The following is a 22835-nucleotide window of genomic DNA, read 5'->3' on the forward strand; positions in this document are numbered from 1 at the left end:
GAGATGAAAAGCTACACACTCCATCAATTAGGGTTTGAAGAACTGTTGCCAAACATATAACATCCTAGAAACATAATAATCACTGCAATAATGATCCAATCATTGACCATAAAGCATTTGCCTATTTAAATCCAAACAGCGACTTTTTTTTGTTTTTTTAGCCGGGCAGTGTATGGTCCACTGGGGTTTAAAATATTCAATAAATCAGTGTATTTGTAAGTCATTGTCCTTATTTCCTGTAGATTATTAAAACATTTTATCCTCTTTTCTATTTGCAGGTCCTATATAGACGTGAGCCACCACGATTCACACACGAGCAGCCCAATAGACAGCAGTTTTGACTCTGAAGACCAGCAGACGCTGCATTGGCATGAGGACTCTAAACCTGGAACCATAGTGTAGAGAGTGAGAGAAACTCTTTCCTGTTCACTCTCATGTGCCTTGTTCTCATCCCATTTGCTTATTAATAGCAATGAATTCCAAAGTTAGGAATGTTGCCGGACAAGAGCCTTAAAACATGCGTGCGAAGATCATCCTGCTAGACGACATGAGAAAGGACAATGCATTCTCTTCGTGAACAAACTAGGGGATAGCACTTTGCCTACAAGACACAGCTGCTGTGGAAACTTATGGTGCTGTGGGCAGAATGAACTGGGGACATTATCTAACCCTCAATATACTCTGTGACATTGAAGGATATTGCAACATTAATATTTCATCAAGCACAAGCTAAAAATGATATGAAGGATTGAAACCAGATTTTTCTCTTGTGCAAAACGCTCACCAAAATATTCCACAATGCTTTTTCACACATGGATTGTTATTGTTGCTGATCTCATCTTTTCTCGACAAACTTTTACAGTGTTTTTTTTATGTTCATAAACCAAAATGGGATGTGATGGTGCAACAACAACTTTTTGATTCAGTATTTTCACTTATCACTTTCAGTTTAAGTGCATTCACAATAACAGGCATCATTCTTTTCTGACTTTGTACTGGGCTTTACACCTGTGCACCATTTTAATTTGGTTCACAACCAGCAATGCTGTTTTTGATCAGTGCGCAACTTACATTTGGACCAGTAACGAGGAGAATTTGTTTTAGCACATGCCAAGTACTAGTAAATCATGCCTGTCAACATTCTACTTCGCGTCAGACATTGCCAAGTATTCAGTTAGTTTTCTAATCCTGTTAAGTGGTTTGCAACAGCTCTAATAATTGGAACATGATTATATGAGAGTATAATTGTTTTAATACTGTCTCTAACAATTAGTCAGGTACAATAGTTGTTAGCATTTACTGCACTTTTTTACCCTAATGGACTTTGCTCACTCGGAAAGATTGGAAACCGTGACCGAGCACACTGCGTCTCTCATTCTCTTCAGAAGGGAACTGTATATGTATTTGTAAATACTGTACAAACATTTGATACATTTTTCACCTTTTAGAGAGATTTGTTTTTATCATTTTGAAAGATTTTGTTTTGAAAGCATATAATATATAGTTTGGATTTATCAAGCTGGTTCTTAGTAATTTGTCTAAAAAAAATTCATTGGAATTAAAAAAGAAAACCAACATGCATGGTCCTTGTTTTTTGTCAGTTTTGAGCATGAATGATTTGAGGAGTGTTTGTAAATGTAACTTTCTTATGGGTTCACAAGGAAATACCACCTGCTGAGATGCAATAAGGAAGTTGCGAGCTTGACTGAGCTTGCAGTTTATAACAGTAAGCAATTTTATTATTAAGAAGAAGAATTATTATTATTAATTAAGGACTTTTAAGAAGTACATTTTTTGCAATAATGTTTACAGACTTTTTTTTTACGGACATCCAAAAAAAAAGCAACTTACAAGTAGTAGTACAAGTGATTCATTATCAATTTGTCTTTATAGTTGAAATATTCAGTTGAATTAAAGTTCTTGCATTACAGCTACACACTCAGTTTATTTTCCATCACTTCAGAGAATTACTATTCTCAGGAGAACAAGCAGCTCGTCGTCAATCATGCATGGAGTGTAAAACCAGAAGAACATGTTTTTTAAACTCCAACTAAGAGCACATGAGCCACTCCCCTAAAGATAAGCAATCTGTCATCTGTGTACATAATGAGGTAAGAAGATCATGTGGCTGGCTGGCTTGCTTTTTATGCAACACCTTTGATAAATATACATAATGCACGTATTTATGTTCGCACTAAGAAACACTAAAAATGCATTAAATTAGATTAGTTTGTGCCCTCTAACCTTCATCCTTCACTTGTACATATATAAACGAAGCCACTGTCGTTCTCACAAAATATATTTTCAAAAATATAATACAAAATAATGCAAGACTACCATATTTCAATCTAAAATGTAGTTTCTTCAGTGGAAAAGAATGAGTTATATAAAAATAAATCATTATATTACATATTTTATAAAGTCTTTACAATATTTGTTGTTCTTTACAATCTTGTCTATGCAGGGTGATTTTCAAAACTTTTACAGTAATGACAATATTTTTTTCACATTGAAATGGTTTCATAATCCAAAACATATTGGCTCTAGTCATGTTCTTTGCGCGAAATATTAGTTGCTGTTTTTTCTTTTGGTTTTCTATAGCTCTTGAAGTAATTTGTCTCTCCTCGCGTCGGCCGCTGCTCTTGGCTCTGAGAGAGATACAGGGTCTTTGTTCTGATGAACTGTGTCCCGGGGCCATCCACCCTACACTGCTCCTGAAGTATGCTGCAGCTGTACCCTTCTGTCTAACCTCCCCTTGCTCCTCTAGCCACCAGCTGTACAACAATATCAGCCAGGTCATCCACAGCTGACTCAAACCCCAAGCAAACAATGGCCATCTATTAGTCCTTCATGAACACACACACTCCTTCCAGTTGTCAAGTGGGTTTGTGGTTACGCACATACTTCAGCTTCACAGTATATAGACAAAATATTGTTGAAATACAGTCATCTGACTATAACTAAGTGTTTTATTTACCTAGTTTTTCCAAAGTGTCAGTGTATAAATGAGCCTGTATAACCACACAACTGCTCAACTAAAAATTGCTGCATCTTCTGAGCTCTTTGTTTTGTGTTTGTGCACTCTTTTATTCTAATACCTCTGTGAACTGAGGAGAGGAATTTCATAGTGGTGTAAAGTTTTGCAACAATGGTCAACTTATACACCTGAAGGTCATTAGAAATGAGGTCATGTTTAACCTTTGGGGGTGGGGGAGGGTAGCGGCAGAGACAAAGTTCCATCAAAGATTCACTGTGGGTGTTTTTCAGAGACCCTCAGATATAAATCAGGCTCAAATCTACTCTAACTGATGTTAAGTAAATGAGAGATTTAGTAAAAAGCAGCTCAAAATGAGGAAAATGTTCAACTGTGGCAATAGACTTTATACAAAGCAGTGTCATTGATTTTTAATGATAATGAAAGTGAGGCTGTGTGATTAATCTCTCCAGTGGGTTGAACTGTTATTTAATGTGTTTTTGGATTGTTCTGCTGATGAAATACTGCGAAAAAATCTTCCCAAGAAATTTCAGTACACACACACACAAAAAAAACTCCAGACAACATAAGCTGTGGAAAATTATGGAAAATCGAGGAGAATTTATACAGCTTTTTACAGCGTATGCCATTAAAAACACGGCATCCCTCACAGCCTCTCTTTCATACCTGTAATAGTGTTGCTCTGAAAAAGGTCTATGCACAGTGCAGATGAATTGCTATAATTTTTGAAAAGTAGAGAAAATTACCAATATAAGAGCTGTAGGGTGAATTTCATAGATATATATGGCAGTGAAGAGCTGCACTCTCTGTTTTCTGCTTTTGGATGTGTCACCAGCATGAAGGTGAAGAACAACTGGAGCTTGGGTTACGTTTTAGTTTTTTGTGACCTAATTCCTCAATAGATGATGCCATTATAGCTATTTCATTTATGAATGGCTTTATTGTCAGCAACCGGCCATTGAAGGTTGCTTTCTCCTAGGGAGCAACTCTACCGCTAATGCTGTAAAAATGTAGCCTGGCAAGCCAGACCTACATCAAGATGCTAGGTCTGGCAACTCACCATAGACACGGCTCAATCCGAGGGGCGGGATAAACGGCTGTCTTTCAAATTCCCTCTGCATGCAATAGGACAGCGCTTCAACCAACCAGAGCGGAGCTAACGTTAGTTGATAGATTCAACTTTTGCCATATCTGGCCGGCAAAACTACGAACACATCTTCCTTTTTTAAAGGGATAGTTCACTTTGAAATTAAATTTTGGTATGTTTTAGCTTACCTCAAGGGCATCCAAGATGTAGGTGTCTTTTTTTCCGCAGTAGTTTCAATTTTGATATTTTTAGGTCAAACCGTTCTTGTCCGTCAGTCATATAATGCAGGTCTATGGTTACTGTCTCAAAGAGCATGCACAGAGTCCAAATTAAACAATTCCCCATCGTAAGTACACATTGATGGCCTAAGACACGAAACGAGCGGTTTGTGTGAGAAAACGAACAGTATTTATATCGTTGTTACCTCTTGAACACAGCCGCGTCCAAGTGATCTGAGGACGCGGGCGGGTATAGATATATAGATGTCGCCTTGGCTACTGCAGTTCATTGGAACGAAACCGAACTTAACTTAACTCCAAGTCCTTCAGAGTCGCGGCCAAAGCCGATTCGAAAGACTGTTCGCCAGCAGCAGCAGCAGCCATTCTTTGTTTTCAAGTAGCAGGGAACCGTCGCAACTCTGTCGTCATTATGTTAAGCCCGCCCCGCCTACTCTATACACGATGTGATTGGCCTGACACAATTTAGGTTTTTGCAACTCGAAACGGAGAGTTGCTAGACTGGTTGCAAAATAATTTTTGCTGCCGCTAGGGTGCGTCTAGATTTCTAGGCTAGTAAAAATTATAAGAAAACTCTTTCCCGGTGCAAGGAGAAAAACTTGGGCCTATAGTTACAACAAACCACTCAAGATAAGAAAATCCTTAGTTATAATTATAAATTAATAACCTCTTAACCTAAGAGGTTTGTTGCAACCGCCTATTGAACCTTATATCCCTAGTAGGGTGGATACGATGCTCATATGAACGGGTCCAAAACGGACCCGGAGCGGATATGCGGCTCATTCGCGGATCCAAAAGCGGATCCAAAGCGAAGCCGGGGCGGATGTATCCATTTATGCACGGATCCGCAAAGGGACCGCAGCGGTGTCGGACCGGATCCGCGAGCCGCCACCGGGGCGCATCCGCCGCGGTGTGCAAGTGGACGCAGTTTCGGATCCGCTTTCTGGATCCGTTCCGGAGTTCACTGTACCTCCGCGGCGGATGCGTTTCGTAGTCAGTTTGCTGTCTGGGCTGTTGCTATTGAAAAAAAAAATCTGAACCCAATCCATACTGATGCTGCAAAAAAGAACCCTATCCATGCTGCTGAAAAAAGAAATCTGAACCTCATCCTGGCTGCAAAAAAGAAGAGAAAAATCCTTCTTGGCTATTTTGCTCAGCATTTTAAAGAGCCCAGTTAAAGAGCTCAGAATTGGGTCTGTTTTTAAGTGTAAACACATGGAAGTGAAGTTGCTGATTCAGCAGGAACCCAGCATGATTTACTGCAGGTAAGTTTGCAGAGACGTTGCGTGCCGCTCTGAAACACCCTGCAATCTAATAAGAGAGAGGAACAGAATGACAGTGGGTTTTGGGGATAAGATTCCTTTAAAGTCATAGTTCCTGTCAAGATTTTACAGTTTAAAGACTCTTCACTCTTAGAAGTCCACAAGTTCAGCCATTCTGCGAGTCTGTAATGAGAGTCAGCTGTTGAAGTGTTATTGGAGACTTTGCTCTGTCGAATCCATTGTTCGGTGCACTCCGTTTCTTTTCTTTTCTCTTTAAAATGTTTGCACATTTAAAGGAGTAAATGCTTTTGTAAAACATGTTTAAAGTCGTGTACACTTGAAGGAGATAAAGACTCCAGTCATATCAGTATCCTAATACAAGCTGGATTATTTTACATGGACCAGGTTGCATGGGGCCCAGCGGTGTTGAGATCACATGACCGGCTTCTAGAGGTGGACAAAGTACACAGCTTCCTTACTTGAGGGAAAGTACAGATACTGGTCAAATATTACTCCATTACAAGTAAAAGTTGTAAGGACCGTTTTTTCTTAAGTAAAAGTACAGAAGTACTCGTTTTTAAGTATCAAAAGTAAAAAGTAAATAATGCATTGTTTAATTAATGTTGCATGTAATATGTAGCCTATAGTACCTTATCCCTCTGAATCTATGCCTGCCTAGTGCCTACCCCTCAAATCAATATCAAATTTATTTCTAGAACACAGTTCCAGTAGTGGGATTGAATAAGTGCACTCAATAATGTCCACAAATATTGCCCTATTTAAAGTTTTTGGGCTTTTAGTATGAATATGTTAGCCTTACTGTTATCTATAAGCTAGTGTGCTCCAAAACAATGACAAAATTTGCATTTAGAAGACCAAACACAACGGTGAAAATGAAAATCAGGTTGATGTCAGAATCCAACGTCAGATTGACATTAATCTCCAACATTGGACATTGTATTGTTTTTGAAAATGAAAATCGGTTTGACGTCAACCCGACTTTCATTTCCAACAAACGTCAATCCGACGTCGGGTTCTGACGTAAACCAAAATGCAACCCATGACTGACGTTACTACTTTCTACTCAAGGACCTTGACAGAATTGTAGTGGAGTAAAAAGTATGATATTTGTCTTTCAAATGTTGTGAAGTTAAAGTAAAAAGTTTCCAGAAAAAATTATACTCAAGTACAGATACTCAAAAAGTGTACTTAAGTACGGTACTCAAGTAAATGCACTTTGTTACTGTCCACCTCTGCCAGTTTCATCACTGTAACCCCACTATTTTCACTTTTGATTTTGGAACAAATTGATTATGGCTGATCGTGAAAAGTGCATTCAGAAACCAGCACAACATAAACAATACATGCATCTTTAACCACATCCTTTTCCAAATATTGGGAAAGTTTTCATCATTTTTAAATCAATTTGACCAAATTGTTTATACCTTTTGCTAAATATAGGCCATTCCAGGATGACGCAAGTATAGGAAGCAAGTTATTAGGAGAAGATTCACCAACATGTTCTTTTTTTTTCTCAAAATTGTTGTCCTTATCCCTGAAGCATGTTTTATTAGATTGTGCTGGGTTTCATACAGTGAGAAACCTTTTTTATTCAGTTAACACTTTAGAAGGCATTTTATTTATTTTTTAAAAAATGTTACACAACATTTACAAACCAAATATAATTTTAGAAAAATAGATTTTAAAAACCTGATATAGTTTACCATTTTTAAATGAAAATAGCCAGAAGCTAGCATGGCATTAATACAGACAAACTACAGCAATGAATCAAACTTTATTTAAAATAAAATACATAATGGTACCAAAATGTGACTTTATTAACCCTTTTTGCATAGATTTTGGAGGATAGCATCACTTTAAATTAAACTATGACTTATTTTACCTTATAGGTAACAACAAAACAATGAGCCATGAAAGGCTGTGCATTACAGTAGTATTCCAAGTGTGAGGGACGTTCTTAGCTATGATAAAAACACACACACACACACACACACACACACACACACACACACACACACACACAACGGAGTGTATGAAAGCCCATTTCCTATGGTAAAATCATTGTAATGCAGAACTCAAACTGCTCATTGCTTTTACAACACATCTGCAACAGTAATATATTAAAAGACATCAATGCTCAATAAAGTTCACATCAACAACAAATTATTAATTATAGCTCATTTTAACACATTACAGTCGCCATTAATTTTAGTCCAGACCATGCATTCTTTTATTCATATAATTCCAGTTATCATCATCACACTGCAGAGAAATTGGAGATATTAGATCTTATAAACCTGATGACATCTTGTTGTGTAATACTTCAAATTTTCTTAATGTAAGAATGAATGCATTTTGAAAGAAAAAATACTAACACTTTCAATAAGCACTTATGACACATCACCCAACAGGTTACAGAAAGAAAGAAAACCAAGTTGAATTGCACCCCCTTACGTTTGACATGAGACGTAAACAAAAACATCATAAAACACTCTTTTTTCAATACAACTTTTGTTCATCCCTTAACAGAAAAACACACACACAAACAATTCTTTCTTCTTTCTTTTTGCCAATTATGCATGTTGGAAGAAACCGAGTGGATTTGACAAATTGTACCCGCTGAAAGCAGTTCCTTCATGCACAGAGAGGCACTATCGACTGAGATCATCCTTCAGTTTGCTCTCCAGAATGTCTTGAATTTTACTGAGGTTCTCTTCTTGTTGACCTAGTGCTTCAAGTATGATTCCCATGGGTGATTTCTTGAGTCCAGCGCTCTCCATCTTATTCTCCAGTTTGTTTTTCATGTTCCGTAGGCGAAGCGATGCATGTGCAAAAATCACTGAAACGAAGAATGACAGAGCACTTTAAACCTCCAGATGCTAGGTAGCATGTCAAAAACTTTTAAATGCCATACTTTTTAATAAACTGCTATCTTATGAATTTTTTCTTTTCAAGACTAAGGAATGCCTAATGCATTCCATCTAATTTTTTCATTTTCTCCTTTCATTTTCGCTAACAATAGATCTATGGTAATGATACATTTCTTAAGAAACTTACACAGAAGTGGGAGTTTGATTCCAAGCAGGAATACCATAACTCCACCGAAGAGCGACATAAGGAAGTAGCTCACGACCATCACCAGGAAAACAAACGAGGTAGGGTTCTCCTTCTTGAAATTTTTAATGATTGCCTTGTTCTCCCCTGCCCACACAGAGCCAATGAAGACAGAAGTGACCACTAATGCACCTGTGAACATGCTCACAGGGTTCATCAACCTGTGGACAGAGGATTGAACGGTGACTGGACGTTATTGAGGCCAAAATTGTGGTGTTCACTTGTGTTGTTTTCAGTTACTTTTTCAACTAACGCTTCAATGTCTTCTTAGAAATATTAGCATTGTAGGCCTACACATTTAATATTCCCTTAGTTCTCACAAAAGCTCAATTGCATTCCTTCTAGCTTTGTGAGAATACAAGCCTGTGTCAATGGTGACACCTAATGGCTATAAAGTGTAAACACGAAATGTTGCTGACAAAAGGAGGCATTTTCATGTTGGTCTGAAAATATATAAAACAACGAATAAACTTGTCAGTTAAATAATAAACTGAACTTTAAAATATGAAAATAGACACCCACTTTATGACTGTGAAATGAGTATCTACATTGTTAAATACTGTCATTTGCTCATGGTCAGCGTCATGTGATTACACCTTAAATATTGTGCAGTCTTAGCAACTAGCTACAATATTAGAGCCAAGCCATAATCTCCCAGACATTACACTGGCATTCATCTTACAAACACAGCTGTCCACATATCACTAACAATCCACGAACTATATTTAGGAAGAAATGACTTCATGTTCTAATTTGGACAGGAAAAGAAAAACTTTTTAAAGTTTAACGTAACTTAGCTTGTTTTTTTTTTTCAGCACAACATGAAATTTCCTTTTTAAAAAGTACAGTAGTGGGTGGTTTCAAATTATAATATCAAGAGACTGATTACAAATTTCATGTAGCATATGTTATCTCCAAGATGGTACATATCCAAGCAAAAATCGGTATTATCATTTTTAAAACGCATTTAAAGTCAAGTTTATCAGAACATGAGTTACATGATGCATGTATGCTCATTTAAAGCTGAATTTACAGTTTTAACAGTGGGTATTAGCCTACTTCTCGCGATACTTTCTGTAATGCGATATTTGTGTTGATATGTTCACGACACGTTAGAATTAGATGCTTGAAATAGTTATGATAGTCTAATAGTTAGAAATTTGTGAATGCATGATCAAATTAACCAACAAGACTACTGGACTTACCCTACAAGCATGAATACAATGATTGCCACCACCAGATAGTTTGTTTGATAATAGAGGAGGTTGCTGACCACTCTGTTGTTCCATTTTGCCAAATCTCGCGTGTCTGGTTTGGCGAAGCGCTCTGAGCCTGGATAGAAATCATCCCAGCCTCTCAAAGGTGCGATCTCCACTTTAGCCATTAAAACCGAATAACCGGATACACTGGCAGCTGCTCACAGCTTATAATGCACTTCCTCACTCTCGCGAGGCGCTTTGGCTTTAAATGGGCGGTTACTTCAAGTGTAAACAAACCATCATGTTTGAATTTAGGACTTAATGCAATCATCAGACATTGATTTTTATTGTCATGCTCGTCGCATACAGTTTACGGTTATTTATTGCCTGATTTAATTAACTAGTAGCCTAACCTGTTCAATTCGCGAACGAACGATTCTCTTGAGTCGGATCTTTTAAATGAAGAATTTGAACTAAGTCTGAATGATTCAGTTGAACCAGGAATCTTTTGTTTCGTAATAAACCGAGAAACCACGAGTGAGCGAGCACAAGATAAGAATTTGAGGTGTATTGATTTAAAGTCTCTGTTCATCGTTCAACAAAAAAGCCGCTAATACTGTTCTATTGATGAAAAGAAAATGGTTTCACAAGGGTTACCTCCTGATAATCTCTTTTTTTAATTGCTTTAGATGTTTCTGACTGTTAATTACTTTATTTTTTAGTAGACTATCCCTGATCTTGTTTGCAAATATATTTTAGTGCCTTGCTTCAATTCAAGTGTCTTACCTTGTTCTCTTAAATTATCTTGATGTATCCCCTGTTAACTTTATAATGCTCAATACAAAGTTAAGGTAAACAATTTTTTTGTGGCGAACCTGGGACTTGACTGATAAACATGAATAAACATAATTTTATGAAAACATTCAAAGGCGTTTTCTGCCAAGAGATGTAAAAAGTTTTTATAATGCTAAAGGCAGCATTGGGTGGGAGCATAAAAAAGAAAGAAAATAAACCCTTTTCATTGGTTGGTAGTGTCATGACGTATATATGCCGGAAATGTTGTGTAGCTTGGCCACGCCCCCTTACGAATATCTGCCATGGCTGCCCGCGGTGGAAGTAAAACTACCGATATGCTAAAATAGCATTTATTGTTGTCCTCAGGTGAATAAATATTAAGTATTTTATGTTACGTGTGATAGATTTATTGCTCATTTTAGTAACTGACTTTGTTGTCTTTAGGTTCACCGATGTGGGCTAAATTATTTCTTAGCCCCAGGTTTATCAACCGAGTTCATCTCACGTGGAGTCACAGATCATTGATCACAATGCAACTGAAAACTAAAGAGTTCGAGTCTCTATTTACCGACGGGCTGGTTGGCCTTGCTGGTAAGCTCACTTTATCTTAACTTACGCCATTCCATTCTCACTTTGATATACAGTACTAGCGAGACGTTTGGACACTCCTACTCATTTTCTAATAGTATTAAATAGTACTATTTACTATTTAAATAATACTCCTAATAGTATTTTCACATTTTAGAATGATAAATTCACCAAAACAAAACGATTTTGCATGTTATAAGGTATATTCAGTCAGGGGTCACATGTCAAAACTTTTGAATGTTTACCGTTACTTTTGTACTACCAAGGAACATGTCAAAAAAAGCATTGTATTTATTACTATATATAGAAATATTTGAAAAGAACCAGTTTGAGCTGAGGATTGCAGGAGGGGCGGTGCGGGACCTTCTGTCAGGAAATCGGCCTGAAGATGTAGATTTTGCCACTACAGCCACTCCAGAGGAAATGAAGAGCATGTTCCAGACAGCAGGAGTCAGGATGATAAACAATAAAGGAGAGAAACACGGGACCATTACTGCCAGGGTAAGGTGAAGAATTTGATATATATATTCCTCAAACATTTTACGTTTTGCTAAAACTGTTACACAGTTATTATACTTTTGCAGTGGGGTTAGGTGATCTATTTTGGTTTGTGAGAATTTTCCACATAATGTCAAAGTTATGACTACAAACTGAAACATGCCACTTTATACATTATATACTGTAGCTTCATAACGAGAACTTTGAAGTGACCACTTTGCGAGTGGATGTGCAGACGGATGGGCGGCACGCAGAGGTGGAGTTTACCACTGACTGGCAGAAGGATGCAGAGCGCAGAGATCTCACCATCAACTCCATGTTTCTTGGTAAAACAGAAGGACTTCCTAACGAGACATTTCACCTGAATGAGCCTCACAATTTAATGAATGGATTTCTCATTAATTTGATGTTGACTTTCACAGGATTTGGAATCATTAAAGCTACACTGTGTAATTTTTTAAGTTGATTCTTAGCAAAAAAACACTTTGTTCTTTCAAAATGATATGTGCTCATTAATGTGTAATTACTTCTACCAACTAATTAAGTATTCTCGTAAGCATAGAATCTGTCATTTAGAATACATACGAGCGAGTCGCTTGAATGGCGGCGGCCATGTTGCGCCTCCATCTTGAAAATGCATTAGCCAAAGAGGGACATACCTGGAAATTCAAGCTTCGCCTTTCGCGTTTTGACACTCAGTGGCACCGTGACGAATGCGAGGGGGAGATTACTCGCGACTGCTGGCAGATTTGAAATAATACGGCCACTGTAGGAGTTAAAACGCCCTCGGAATGGGAGGGGCTAGAAAGTAATATTTAGATGGTAGTCATAAACAATTTCACCGCTAGACGGGAGAAAATCCTACACAGTGTAGCTTTAACATTTATTATGTTTTTACAGGGCTGGATGGGACTCTATATGATTATTTCAAAGGATATGAGGACCTCAAGAACAGGAAAGTAAGGTTTGTCGGCAGTGCCTCACTACGGATCCAAGAGGACTACCTTAGAATTTTGAGATATTTCAGGTAATTATGCACCATTACAGTATTTTGACCGAAAGTAGCTAGAACACAATACTTGGAATGACTTGGTCCAATGTCTTGGAATGTCTTGGAATGACTTGGAATGACATGAAGGTGAATAAATTATGATAGAGTTTATCTTTAAATCTTCGGTCTTTGCTCTGTAGATTCTATGGGCGAGTGGCAGCTGAGCCTAGGCAACATGAACCTGAGACTCTGGAGGCAATAAGAGAGAATGCCAAAGGATTGGCTGTTATCTCAGGTGAGAGGATCTGGGTGGAGCTGAAGAAGATGCTGGTTGGAAACCATGCTGGTCACCTGCTAGAGCTTGTCTATGAGTCAGGCCTAGCCCAGTACACAGGTGAGAAACTGAGAAATAGAGATATTTGTTAGGAATTGTGGACAACTTAATTTTATTTTGTTAATATAATCAAATTTAGATTTTGATGGCAGCAGAACACTCCAATAAAAGTTGTCACGACTGTCAAATCACCTTTCCTTTTATTTACACTTTTTAATAGTTAGAAGTTGAGGATACTAATTGTTGCAGTTTTGCAAGTGGATTTTTTGCCCAGTCTCACCTGTCACAAGACGGCTGCTCAACAGTCCATGGTCGTCATTCTCCTTTTCATGATGGGTCATACATTTTCAATAAGAGACAGATCTGGACTGCAGGCAGGCAGTCGAGCACAACCCTTCTAAGGTGTAGACTAGAGTGTCTAGAAACCACTCTGTTGTAGCACATGCTGAATGAGGCCTTGCATTGTCTTGCTTCCCAGGGAAGATGTCATCTTGATGCCATTAAATGTCTCTGCACAATCCCAATATATGCCTCCACGTCAGTGGTACCTTCACACACATGCAAGTCACCCATGCCATTTGCACTGATGCATCCCCAGATGTTTGCTTTTGTACCTGCTGATGAAAGTCTAAATGGTTCCTTTCATCATTGGGACTGAGAACTCAATGTCCATTTTTCCCCAAAACAAGCTGAAACGTGGATTCATCTGACCGCAGCACACATTTCCACTGCGTTTTGGATCATCAGAGATGACCTCGGGCCCAGATAACTCGTCGGCATCTCTGCATAGAACTGATGAATTGATTTCTCCTTGCATAACAGAGATTCAAGTGGCATTACTTGATGCAGCGTCAGACTGTGTCAAGTGAAAACGGTTTTCCAAAGAACTCCCGAGCCCATGTGGCTATATTAAACAGAGTAGCATTACGGTTTCTCGTGCAATGCCATCTGGGGGCTCAAAGGTCATGCACATTCAACAGCGGTTGTACGGTAGATGGTGAAAGACTTAAATTCTTTGCAGTCTTGCATTGAGAAATGTGATTTTTGAATTGTTTGACAATTTTCTCATGATATTTGGCACAAAGTGATGAGCCATGACCTATCTTTGCTTGCAAAGACTAAGAAGCTTCTTTTACACTCAATCACGATACCCTCACCTATTACCAATTCACTTACTTATTGTGGACTGTTTCAAAAGAGAACACCTACTTGGATTTTCTATAAGCTTTCCACTTTTATTTTGTCTCTGTCCCAAGTCTAGTCTAGTGTCTAGCTGCCATCAAAATAAAATAAAAATGATATTTACAAAATACAATAGATTTAATGGGTTCTGACTTACTGTGTGTCTCCTGCAGGTCTTCCAGCAGATGGCAATGTTGGAGAGATGAAGCAGGTCTGGCAGAGGGCTCACGACAGCTCTCCTAAACCCATGACTATCCTGGCTTCTCTGTTCCGAAGTCAGGAGGATGTGGAGAAACTGGATCTGCGACTGAAGCTGTCAAGAGAAGAGAAAAACCTGGGCCTCTTCCTGGTCAAACACAGACGAGATCTCGTTAAGGGACAGGATCAACACGACAGCATGAAGCCGTACACAGATTTCATAATTGATGTATGTACATTTCCTCCCTGGGCTCCCTCTCTAATGTTTACTACAACAAAAATCTGTTGTTGTACATTGATTTAATTCATTTAAAGCATTTTTACATTCAAAAAATGTATGTGTCAATCAAATAGTAGGAAGACACACTTTATCGCCATAATCATTAAGACTCAGACTTTAAGACTTTAGTTAGTTGCCAAGGCAACATTTCATTTAATATTTTTATTTTATTTTTATTTTATATAAATGTATTTATTTTAAGGATTTTTAATAGTTTTAGTTAACAATAACGTTTTTCCCCCTCATCTTTATTTCCACATTATATAGTTTTTACTTATCAAAAAAAAAAACACCATATATATATATATATATATATATATATATATATATATATAAATAACTTTTAATATTATGTTTTTATACCATGGTCTGTCTGAATACCCTATTCTGATTGGCTGGAAGGTGTGTAATAAAACCATTTAATGCACAGGAAGTTCCAAGTCCAATTAATCACCGGTCTATATTAATGCGCTGTTTTCATTGAAGCGCACACACACATAAAGAACATCACTTGCACACAGAAACATTCAGGAGCACAGAAACTTATCAACGCTGCCCTGTGACTTTTATTAATAAAATAGCTTGGCTACTGAATCTCTACATTATATTTCTCAGCTTACATCGCTATTCTGAAATAATTAAACTCACAGCTTCGTTGTTAATAGAGAGAGAGAGACACACTGAACAGATGCATGTACACAACTTGCTCTTTTGATAATTAATTCAAATAAATGCTGCAATTCATTCAAATAAATGTAATCTTATGCACTACTTTACCTCTGTGTCTGATTCAAAGCGGGGAGAATGCTAGATCTAACGAGCTGTAATTGATGGAAATAATCAATTTTACCCTTCCAGTCAAATATTGAGCTTCAAACATCAATAACAGCTTTAAGCTTTGCTTCGGGCGGTTCTTTGCCTCCACAAAATCATGTAATGGACAGCTAGCCATGTATTATCCCTTACATTATAAATATATCTTTTTATTTTTTCATTGCAGTCTCGAGAGCCAGACTCGCAGAGTAAAGTACTGGAGCTTCTGAAGTATCAGGGAGAAAAGAAACTTTTAGATGAGCTGAGAAGGTGGTCCATCCCCCGCTTCCCAGTGAATGGGCATGACCTACGCAAGCTGGGCATTACCTCGGGTAAAGAGATTGGCACCATCCTTCAGGAGCTCAGGGACATGTGGAAGAAGAGCCGCTATCAGATGAGCAAAGAGGAACTTCTGGCCACCCTCAGCAGATCCTGATGTCAGAAAAGGAAACTCAATAGTGTCAGAAGTGCTACTGTCTCTGCATGCATGTTCCATAATGCATTATGAGTCTGTGTACAGAAGGTGCACCTCCATAGTGTCAACGAAAAGTGTGTTGGAGGGACCATCAGGTTTGTATGGGGCACTTATAAACGCTTATTTTTTCCTGTGGCTTTGCAGATACATTGCTACCAAAAGCTGAGGAATATCTATGGCTGCTATCTTTGGAATTTGTAATGGCTATGTTTTCAGGATGCAGAAAATGTCTTGGAGTATCAAAGCGAACATTGTGAGATTTAGAATGCTAAACATCATAAACACTTCCCTATCATTTTCCTTTTATAAATGATTTACTTTGACATAATATCATTAATTTATTAATCAATATAATTGGTTTTAACAAGGATGCATCTAAATTGAATGACACAATACAATTTAATTTTGAATTTGTTTTTTGATTTGTCCCTTTCAAGAAGAGTGAAGTGGTGTAATTATTATAGTAAAGGAAGTAATTTAGCTCTCCTGCAGAGATGACATCTTCTCATATATGAAGCCGTAGCCATGGTTTCATTGTGAGGAAAAATTATATTCCTTTTGTCAACAGTTCATAGTTATTAGATGGTTATGTAACCAACTCTCCAGGTGTTTACTTTGAAATAAAGTTGCACACATTACGTATTACAGTGTCGTGGCGTCTTGCTTTAAGTCCATGGATTGTAATCTGTAATGGTTTGATATACAGTGAGGAAAATAAGTATTTGAACACCCTGCTATTTTGCAAGTTCTCCCACTTGGAAATCATGGAGGGGTCTGAAATTGTCATCGTAGGTGCATGTCCACTGTGAGAGGCATAATCAAAAAAAAAAAAAAAATCCAGAAATCACAATGTATGATTTTTTAACTATTTATTTGTATGATACAGCTGCAAATAAGTATTTGAACACCTGAGAAAATCAATGTTAATATTTGGTACAGTAGCCTTTGTTTGCAATTACAGAGGTCAAACGTTTCCTGTAGTTTTTCACCAGGTTTGCACACTGCAGGAGGGATTTACTATTTATTTGTATGATACAGCTGCAAATAAGTATTTGAACACCTGTCTATCAGCTAGAATTCTGACCCTCAAAGACCTGTTAGCCTGCCTTTAAAATGTCCACCTCCACTCCATTTATTATCCTAAATTAGATGCACCTGTTTGAGGTCGTTAGCTGCATAAAGACACCTGTCCACCCCATACAATCAGTACAAATCCAACTACTAACATGGCCAAGACCAAAGAGCTGTTCAAAGACACTAGAGATAAAATTGTACACCTCCACAAGGCTGGAAAGGGCTACGGGGAAATTGCCAAGCAGCTTGGTGAAAAAAGGTCCACTTTTGGAGCAATCATTAGAAAATGGAAGAAGCTAAACATGACTGTCAATCTCCCTCGGACTGGGGCTCCATGCAAGATCTTACCTCGTGGGGTCTCAATGATCCTAAGAAAGGTGAGAAATCAGCCCAGAACTACACGGGAGGAGCTGGTCAATGACCTGAAAAGAGCTGGGACCACCGTTTCCAAGGTTACTGTTGGTAATACACTAAGACGTCATGGTTTGAAATCATGCATGGCACGGAAGGTTCCCCTGCTTACACCAGCACATGTCAAGGCCTGTTTTAAGTTTGCCAGTGACCATTTGGATGATCCAGAGGAGTCATGGGAGAAAGTCATGTGGTCAGATGAGACCAAAATAGAACTTTTTGGTCATAATTCCACTAAACGTGTTTGGAGGAAGAAGAATGATGAGTACCATCCCAAGAACACCATCCCTACTGTGAAGCATGGGGGTGGTAGCATCATGCTTTGGGGGTGTTTTTCTGCACATGGGACAGGGCGACTGCACTGTATTAAGGAGAGGGTGACCGGGGCCATGTATTGCGAGATTTTGGGGAACAACCTCCTTCCCTCAGTTAGAGCATTGAAGATGGGTCGAGGCTGGGTCTTCCAACATAACAATGACCTGAAGCACACAGCCAGGATATCCAAGGAGTTGCTCTGTAAGAAGCATATCAAGGTGCTGGCGTGGCCTAGCCAGTCTCCAGACCTAAACCCAATAGATAATCTTTGGAGAGAGCTCAAACTCCGTGTTTCTCAGCGACAGCCCAGAAACCTGACTGATCTAGAGAAGATCTGTGCGGAGGAGTGGGCCAAAATCCCTCCTGCAGTGTGCAAACCTGGTGAAAAACTACAGGAAACATTTGACCTCTGTAATTGCAAACAAAGGCTACAGTACCAAATATTAACATTGATTTTCTCAGGTGTTCAAATACTTATTTGCAGCTGTATCACACAAATAAATAGTTAAAAAATCATACATTGTGATTTCTGGATTTTTTTTTTTTAGATTATGTCTCTCACAGTGGACATGCACCTACGATGACAATTTCAGACTCCTCCATGATTTCTAATGGGAGAACTTGCAAAATAGCAGGGTGTTCAAATACTTCAACAAAGACACAAATGAAATTGACCAACCTGAAAAAGTTTAAGCACTAGAAATAAGAAATACTACATAAAGTAATCAAATGTATAAAAACACTCCATGTCTTATTTAAGTTACAAAAATGATTCAGTGAAGAGCGGTGAGAGATTTTCTTTTTTTGTTGTTGTTTGATTAACATTAATAATGACAGCAGGTATAAATCGGGATGCTGTCACTTTAAGTCCGACTGCACGGATCCAATATACTTGTGCGCTTTCTTTCTCAACTCACTTGCAAAGACATGGTCACTTTGACATTTAAGTAGGCCTATGTGTATTTAACTGCTCATGCCCAATAAGTCAGCAAAAAGCAATGTTCAGTTCTCTCACGCTTTATGAGCAGCGTCTCTTAGACAGCAAGAAAGCACTGAGAAATAGCCCTTGAAATTCAGCGCTGAGAAACAGTCTGACAGCGCTTGCAAATAGGGGAATGAATTGTCTTTTGCAGCTTACTGTGCTTCAATGGTTTAAAATCACTTGTTTTTAAACCACAATACTTAAAAACGCATAATAAGCTTTCGTGACTCCGTAGCACTATAGTCCAAAATCTCTAACGGTTGACAAATTTCTGCCAGTTAATCGTGTCTACCGGTATATCTGTGTTGGGATCAATTTGACCCCTATTAGAATTTCAACTGCTTGAAACACTGGTTAAACTATTTTTGAAATGTATATTTCAATATATTATAAAAGTATATTTTCAAGACTTATTTATAAAGTGAAACTGTCTAAGAGTGTCTTTGTCTAAAAAAGTCATAGCCTACTTCATCTTTTCATCATGTAGATTTCTGAATGCCATTTTGTGTTCATGAGTAGTTTTGAAATGAAGGTGAAGGACCCACCCGCCATCCAGCAGACCCACGTATAAAACCAAGTCTTCACTCACGCGCGCACACTAAAGATGCGCAGACGCATGCATAAACTTGTGTGCACAGGGTTAGTTGGACTGCAGGTTCTGAACTTGAATTATTTTTAAGACTCTACAAATATTAAGATAATGTCTCTCTTCACATTAAACTTAAGCAATTCAACTTTGGAGATGGAAGTCACCGGAAATGAACCCCGGAACGAGCGTTTGGCTCAAATCGAGATCGCGGTGCTGAGCGTCATCTTTCTCTGCGCATCAACTCTGAACTTCGGTCTGCTGCTGGTTCTGTGGAGGAAGAGACAGCAGGTGTCCAGGATGCGTGTGTTTGTGACCCATCTCTGCTTGGCAGACCTGATGGTCGCTTTCTTCCAGGTGTGCCCTCAGCTGATGTGGGACATAACCGACCGTTTCATCGGTCCTGACCTCGTATGTCGTTTGGTCAAGTATCTACAGATCGTCGGCATGTTCGCCTCCACTTACATGATAGTTGTGATGACGGTGGACCGTTATCAGGCGATCTGCAACCCCATGGTGACTTTCCAGAGGAGGCGCGCGCGCTGGAACCTGCCCGTGTGCGTCGCGTGGCTTGTGTCGTTTGTCTTCAGCGTCCCGCAACTGTTTATTTTCTCCAGGGTTCAAATCGCCCCGGGTGTCTACGACTGCTGGGCAGAGTTTATTCAGCCGTGGGGACCTAAAGCGTACGTGACGTGGACGACGCTCGTGATATTTCTGGTGCCCATCGTAACTGTGACGGTGTGCCAGGTGCGCATATGCCGCGCGCTCCAGATTAACCTGTACCTGAAGACGCTGCAGCAACAGCAGCAGCCGCAGGAAGGTGATGGACACCCGAACTCTCTTTCCTCCAGGGCCAGCAACGTGGTGTTTGTGTCCAAGTCTCGGATTAAGACCGTGAAGATGACAGTGGTGATCGTGCTCGCCTACGCCGTGTGCTGGGCTCCGTTCTTCACCGTGCAGCTGTGGTCTGTGTGGGACGCCGACGCTCCGACTGAGAGTAAGAGATCTATCTATCTATCTATCTATCTATCTATCTATCTATCTATCTATCTATCTATCTATCTATCTATCTATCTATCTAGCCAAAATTTGTATTTAAGTGTTTTTTTTTCAATGTTTTTGAAAGAATTTTCTTATATATTCACCAAGGCTGCATTTATTTGTTCATAAATTCAGTAAAACAGTAGGCTAATATTGTCAAATAGTATTTTAAAATAACTGTTTTCTGAAGGATCATATGACCTGAAGACTCGAGTAACATCTGCTGAAAATTCAGCTTTGCAATCAATTTTTTTTTAAATTATATAACAATAGTAGGCTATTTCACAATATTAGCCAACTGTTTTTAATAACATTTATATACTTTATTATATTATTCAGTTCATTTCACGTTTATTTAATAGCACTTTTCACAATACAGATTGTTTTGCAATACAGATCGTTTCAAAGCAACTTTACAGAAAAGAAATGTTTCTACATAACAATTTAATATAATTTAATTTAATAAAATATAGAGTTCAAAGGTAATACAAATGTAGTTAGCATGTACTAATTTAAGCAGAAACAATGAGCTCATTAAAGCAATTATTAGTTGTGATCGTAATGATTACAATATATAGAAAATTTAGCATGCAGATTCAGAGTGGGCATCATCTGAAGTCCTCGCAGGGTTGACTATATTATATAATTACATGATATTTTGATTTCTCACATTAAAATTGTGGAGATTACGGAGATGTCACCCCTGGTAACTTTTTAAATGGTTTAGATGATGGAAGATGTTCCAACTTACCCCATGTTACACTCCACACTCTCCCCTAAATGTAACACACAGCACTGCTAAATCAAGTTTGAGGGCATTTACTGAGAATGTTATCCAATGTAATTTCTTGTATCTAACCAATAATATTATCAATTTTATTTTTCAGCTGCAATCTTCACCATCCTCATGTTGCTAGCCAGTCTGAACAGTGTTGCCAATCCCTGCATCTACCTGCTTTTCACTGTGAAGTTCCCCACACTGTTGGGAACTCTCCTGTGCATGAAACACACAGATATGAAGGTGCCGCTGCCTGAGGAAGCTACGATGGTCAGCTCTATGTTTTTGAGCTTTAAAAACTCTGACACGCGGTGAAAAAGAAACAACACTAACAAACATGTTCATTGGACAAACATTATATTCTTTGAAGTACCATGTAAATTGCACATTAATGTGCTAAGTGTTCAGTAAATATTAAAGTACCATGATTTTACCATCTGACACCATCACTGTACCATAGTACTAGCACAGTACAATTATGTAAAGAAAAAAATGAAACCCACTAGACTCATTGTGGAGTTTCCACGTACTGAAGCATTTCAAACAATGTTTAACCCCTTACCTTTCCCTCCTTTTATCATTTCTTTTAACTGTACATAACAAGCAGGAAAATAAATTGCTCACAGTGTGTGCTGTCCTGATCACAATCAAAATAATGTACAAATTATAGTGTCTTTAAATATCGAGAAAAACATCTATTAGTGTGGTGGGTGATGTTATGAAAATGCCTGTACAGTACATTCTCACTGTTGTCAATAAAGTGCTTTAAAAATGAAATATTTGGCATTGAAATTAGTTCTAACATAAGGTACAAGATATGGTCATTTTTAAAAAGGTATGTATGTTTTACATTAAGCCTCAATGTAGACTAACAAAAGAAATAAGTGTGGAGAGAAACAAAGGTATGACTAACAGGTTTAAAAAGTGCATGAATAACTGAATTTTTTCATCTGATAAGACTATTTTGACTATGTGTGGTCTGACCCTCAAATGAAAGTATGAGTATAAAGTGCATAACAATAATGATGTGCACAGATAAATAATTAATACTGCAATATCCGATAACAAAAATTGTCTATTTTGATTTCATGATGACTTTGAAGAGAGCATGAACAAATAACGGCATTATTTCAGCTGGTAAGAGTATCTGACTGTGGTCTGACCCCTTTAATTAAAGTTTTAACCCCCGTCCCCAAAGGAAGACAAATCAAAGAGTTGTGTTGTCTAATTCACATATATATATATATATATATATATATATATATATATATATATATGAATATATAATACATATATATATTCAGTGTCACAATCTTTCAGAAATCATTCTAATATGCTGATTTGGTGCTCAAGAAACATTTACTATTATATTCAATGTTGAAAACAGTAATGCTGCTTAATATTTCTGTGGGAAATGTAATACTATAGGATTCTTTAATGAAAAGAAAGTTCAAAAGAACAGAACAGAAAAGAACAATTTTGTAACACTATAAATGTCTTAACTGTCACTTTTGATCAATTTAATGTGTTTTTGCTGAATAAAAGTAATAGTTCCTTTCAGCAAAAGAAGTCTTACTGAC

The 22835-nt window shown here is 38.0% G+C and overlaps 4 protein-coding genes across 7 annotated transcripts in view; 3 read left to right on the forward strand and 1 right to left on the reverse strand.

Moving 5' to 3' along the window:
• Positions 1-1560, forward strand: part of frmd4ba (FERM domain containing 4Ba) — a 54367-nt gene extending 52807 nt beyond the window's left edge. The window contains exon 23 of one of the 2 annotated variants that reach the window (XM_081380926.1): positions 279-1560. In XM_081380926.1, the coding sequence (XP_081237052.1) occupies positions 279-402 (124 nt within the window). In that variant the 3' untranslated portion in view covers positions 403-1560. The remainder of the gene's footprint in view (positions 1-278) is intronic. The other variant, XM_081380927.1, reaches the window with a different exon arrangement.
• Positions 1561-7356: 5796 nt separating this feature from the next.
• arl6ip5a (ADP-ribosylation factor-like 6 interacting protein 5a) lies at positions 7357-10166 on the reverse strand. Of its 2 annotated transcripts, none has more exons than XM_081380858.1 (3): positions 9921-10166; positions 8659-8876; positions 7357-8440 (listed from the first exon to the last, which is right to left on the reverse strand). In XM_081380858.1, exons 1-3 carry the CDS (start codon positions 10097-10099, stop codon positions 8253-8255), a joined length of 585 nt encoding a protein of 194 aa, XP_081236984.1. In that variant the 5' UTR covers positions 10100-10166; the 3' UTR covers positions 7357-8252. The 2 variants fall into 2 exon arrangements, with proteins under 2 accessions (XP_081236984.1, XP_081236985.1); XM_081380859.1 differs by having other exon boundaries at positions 9989-10156.
• On the forward strand, positions 9792-16888 carry trnt1 (tRNA nucleotidyl transferase, CCA-adding, 1). Of its 2 annotated transcripts, none has more exons than XM_081380856.1 (8): positions 9792-10077; positions 11154-11300; positions 11605-11798; positions 11983-12121; positions 12696-12822; positions 12987-13180; positions 14476-14729; positions 15781-16888. In XM_081380856.1, exons 2-8 carry the CDS (start codon positions 11162-11164, stop codon positions 16027-16029), a joined length of 1296 nt encoding a protein of 431 aa, XP_081236982.1. In that variant the 5' UTR covers positions 9792-10077; positions 11154-11161; the 3' UTR covers positions 16030-16888. The 2 variants fall into 2 exon arrangements, with proteins under 2 accessions (XP_081236982.1, XP_081236981.1); XM_081380855.1 differs by lacking the exon at positions 9792-10077 and adding an exon at positions 10137-11075.
• Positions 16889-19369: 2481 nt separating this feature from the next.
• On the forward strand, positions 19370-22022 carry avpr2b.1 (arginine vasopressin receptor 2b, tandem duplicate, 1). The gene is made up of 3 exons (XM_081380857.1): positions 19370-19489; positions 19577-20433; positions 21365-22022. The coding sequence occupies exons 1-3, from the start codon at positions 19455-19457 to the stop codon at positions 21568-21570; spliced, it is 1098 nt and encodes a 365-aa protein (XP_081236983.1). The 5' UTR covers positions 19370-19454; the 3' UTR covers positions 21571-22022.
• The last annotated feature ends 813 nt before the right edge of the window (positions 22023-22835 follow it).

This window comes from Scardinius erythrophthalmus, assembly GCF_964197995.2.
Source record: "Scardinius erythrophthalmus genome assembly, chromosome: 12".
Taxonomy (NCBI): domain Eukaryota; kingdom Metazoa; phylum Chordata; class Actinopteri; order Cypriniformes; family Leuciscidae; genus Scardinius; species Scardinius erythrophthalmus.

What these genes read in the sequence shown, in the direction of transcription:
- arl6ip5a (XM_081380858.1), bottom strand. Translation starts at nt 10,099, where the DNA reads ATGGCTAAAGTGGAGATCGCACCTTTGAGAGGCTGGGATGATTTCTAT. An exon ending in ATTGTATTCATGCTTGTAGG is followed by an intron (nt 8,877 to 9,920) that starts GTAAGTCCAGTA and finishes CTCTGTCCACAG; the next exon opens with GTTGATGAACCCTGTGAGCA. An exon ending in AATCAAACTCCCACTTCTGT is followed by an intron (nt 8,441 to 8,658) that starts GTAAGTTTCTTA and finishes TCTTCGTTTCAG; the next exon opens with TGATTTTTGCACATGCATCG.
- trnt1 (XM_081380856.1), top strand. Translation starts at nt 11,162, where the DNA reads ATGTGGGCTAAATTATTTCTTAGCCCCAGGTTTATCAACCGAGTTCAT. An exon ending in CGGGCTGGTTGGCCTTGCTG is followed by an intron (nt 11,301 to 11,604) that starts GTAAGCTCACTT and finishes TACTATATATAG; the next exon opens with AAATATTTGAAAAGAACCAG. An exon ending in AGAATTTTGAGATATTTCAG is followed by an intron (nt 12,823 to 12,986) that starts GTAATTATGCAC and finishes TTTGCTCTGTAG; the next exon opens with ATTCTATGGGCGAGTGGCAG.
- avpr2b.1 (XM_081380857.1), top strand. Translation starts at nt 19,455, where the DNA reads ATGCGCAGACGCATGCATAAACTTGTGTGCACAGG. An exon ending in CATAAACTTGTGTGCACAGG is followed by an intron (nt 19,490 to 19,576) that starts GTTAGTTGGACT and finishes ATTAAACTTAAG; the next exon opens with CAATTCAACTTTGGAGATGG. An exon ending in CGCCGACGCTCCGACTGAGA is followed by an intron (nt 20,434 to 21,364) that starts GTAAGAGATCTA and finishes TTTATTTTTCAG; the next exon opens with CTGCAATCTTCACCATCCTC.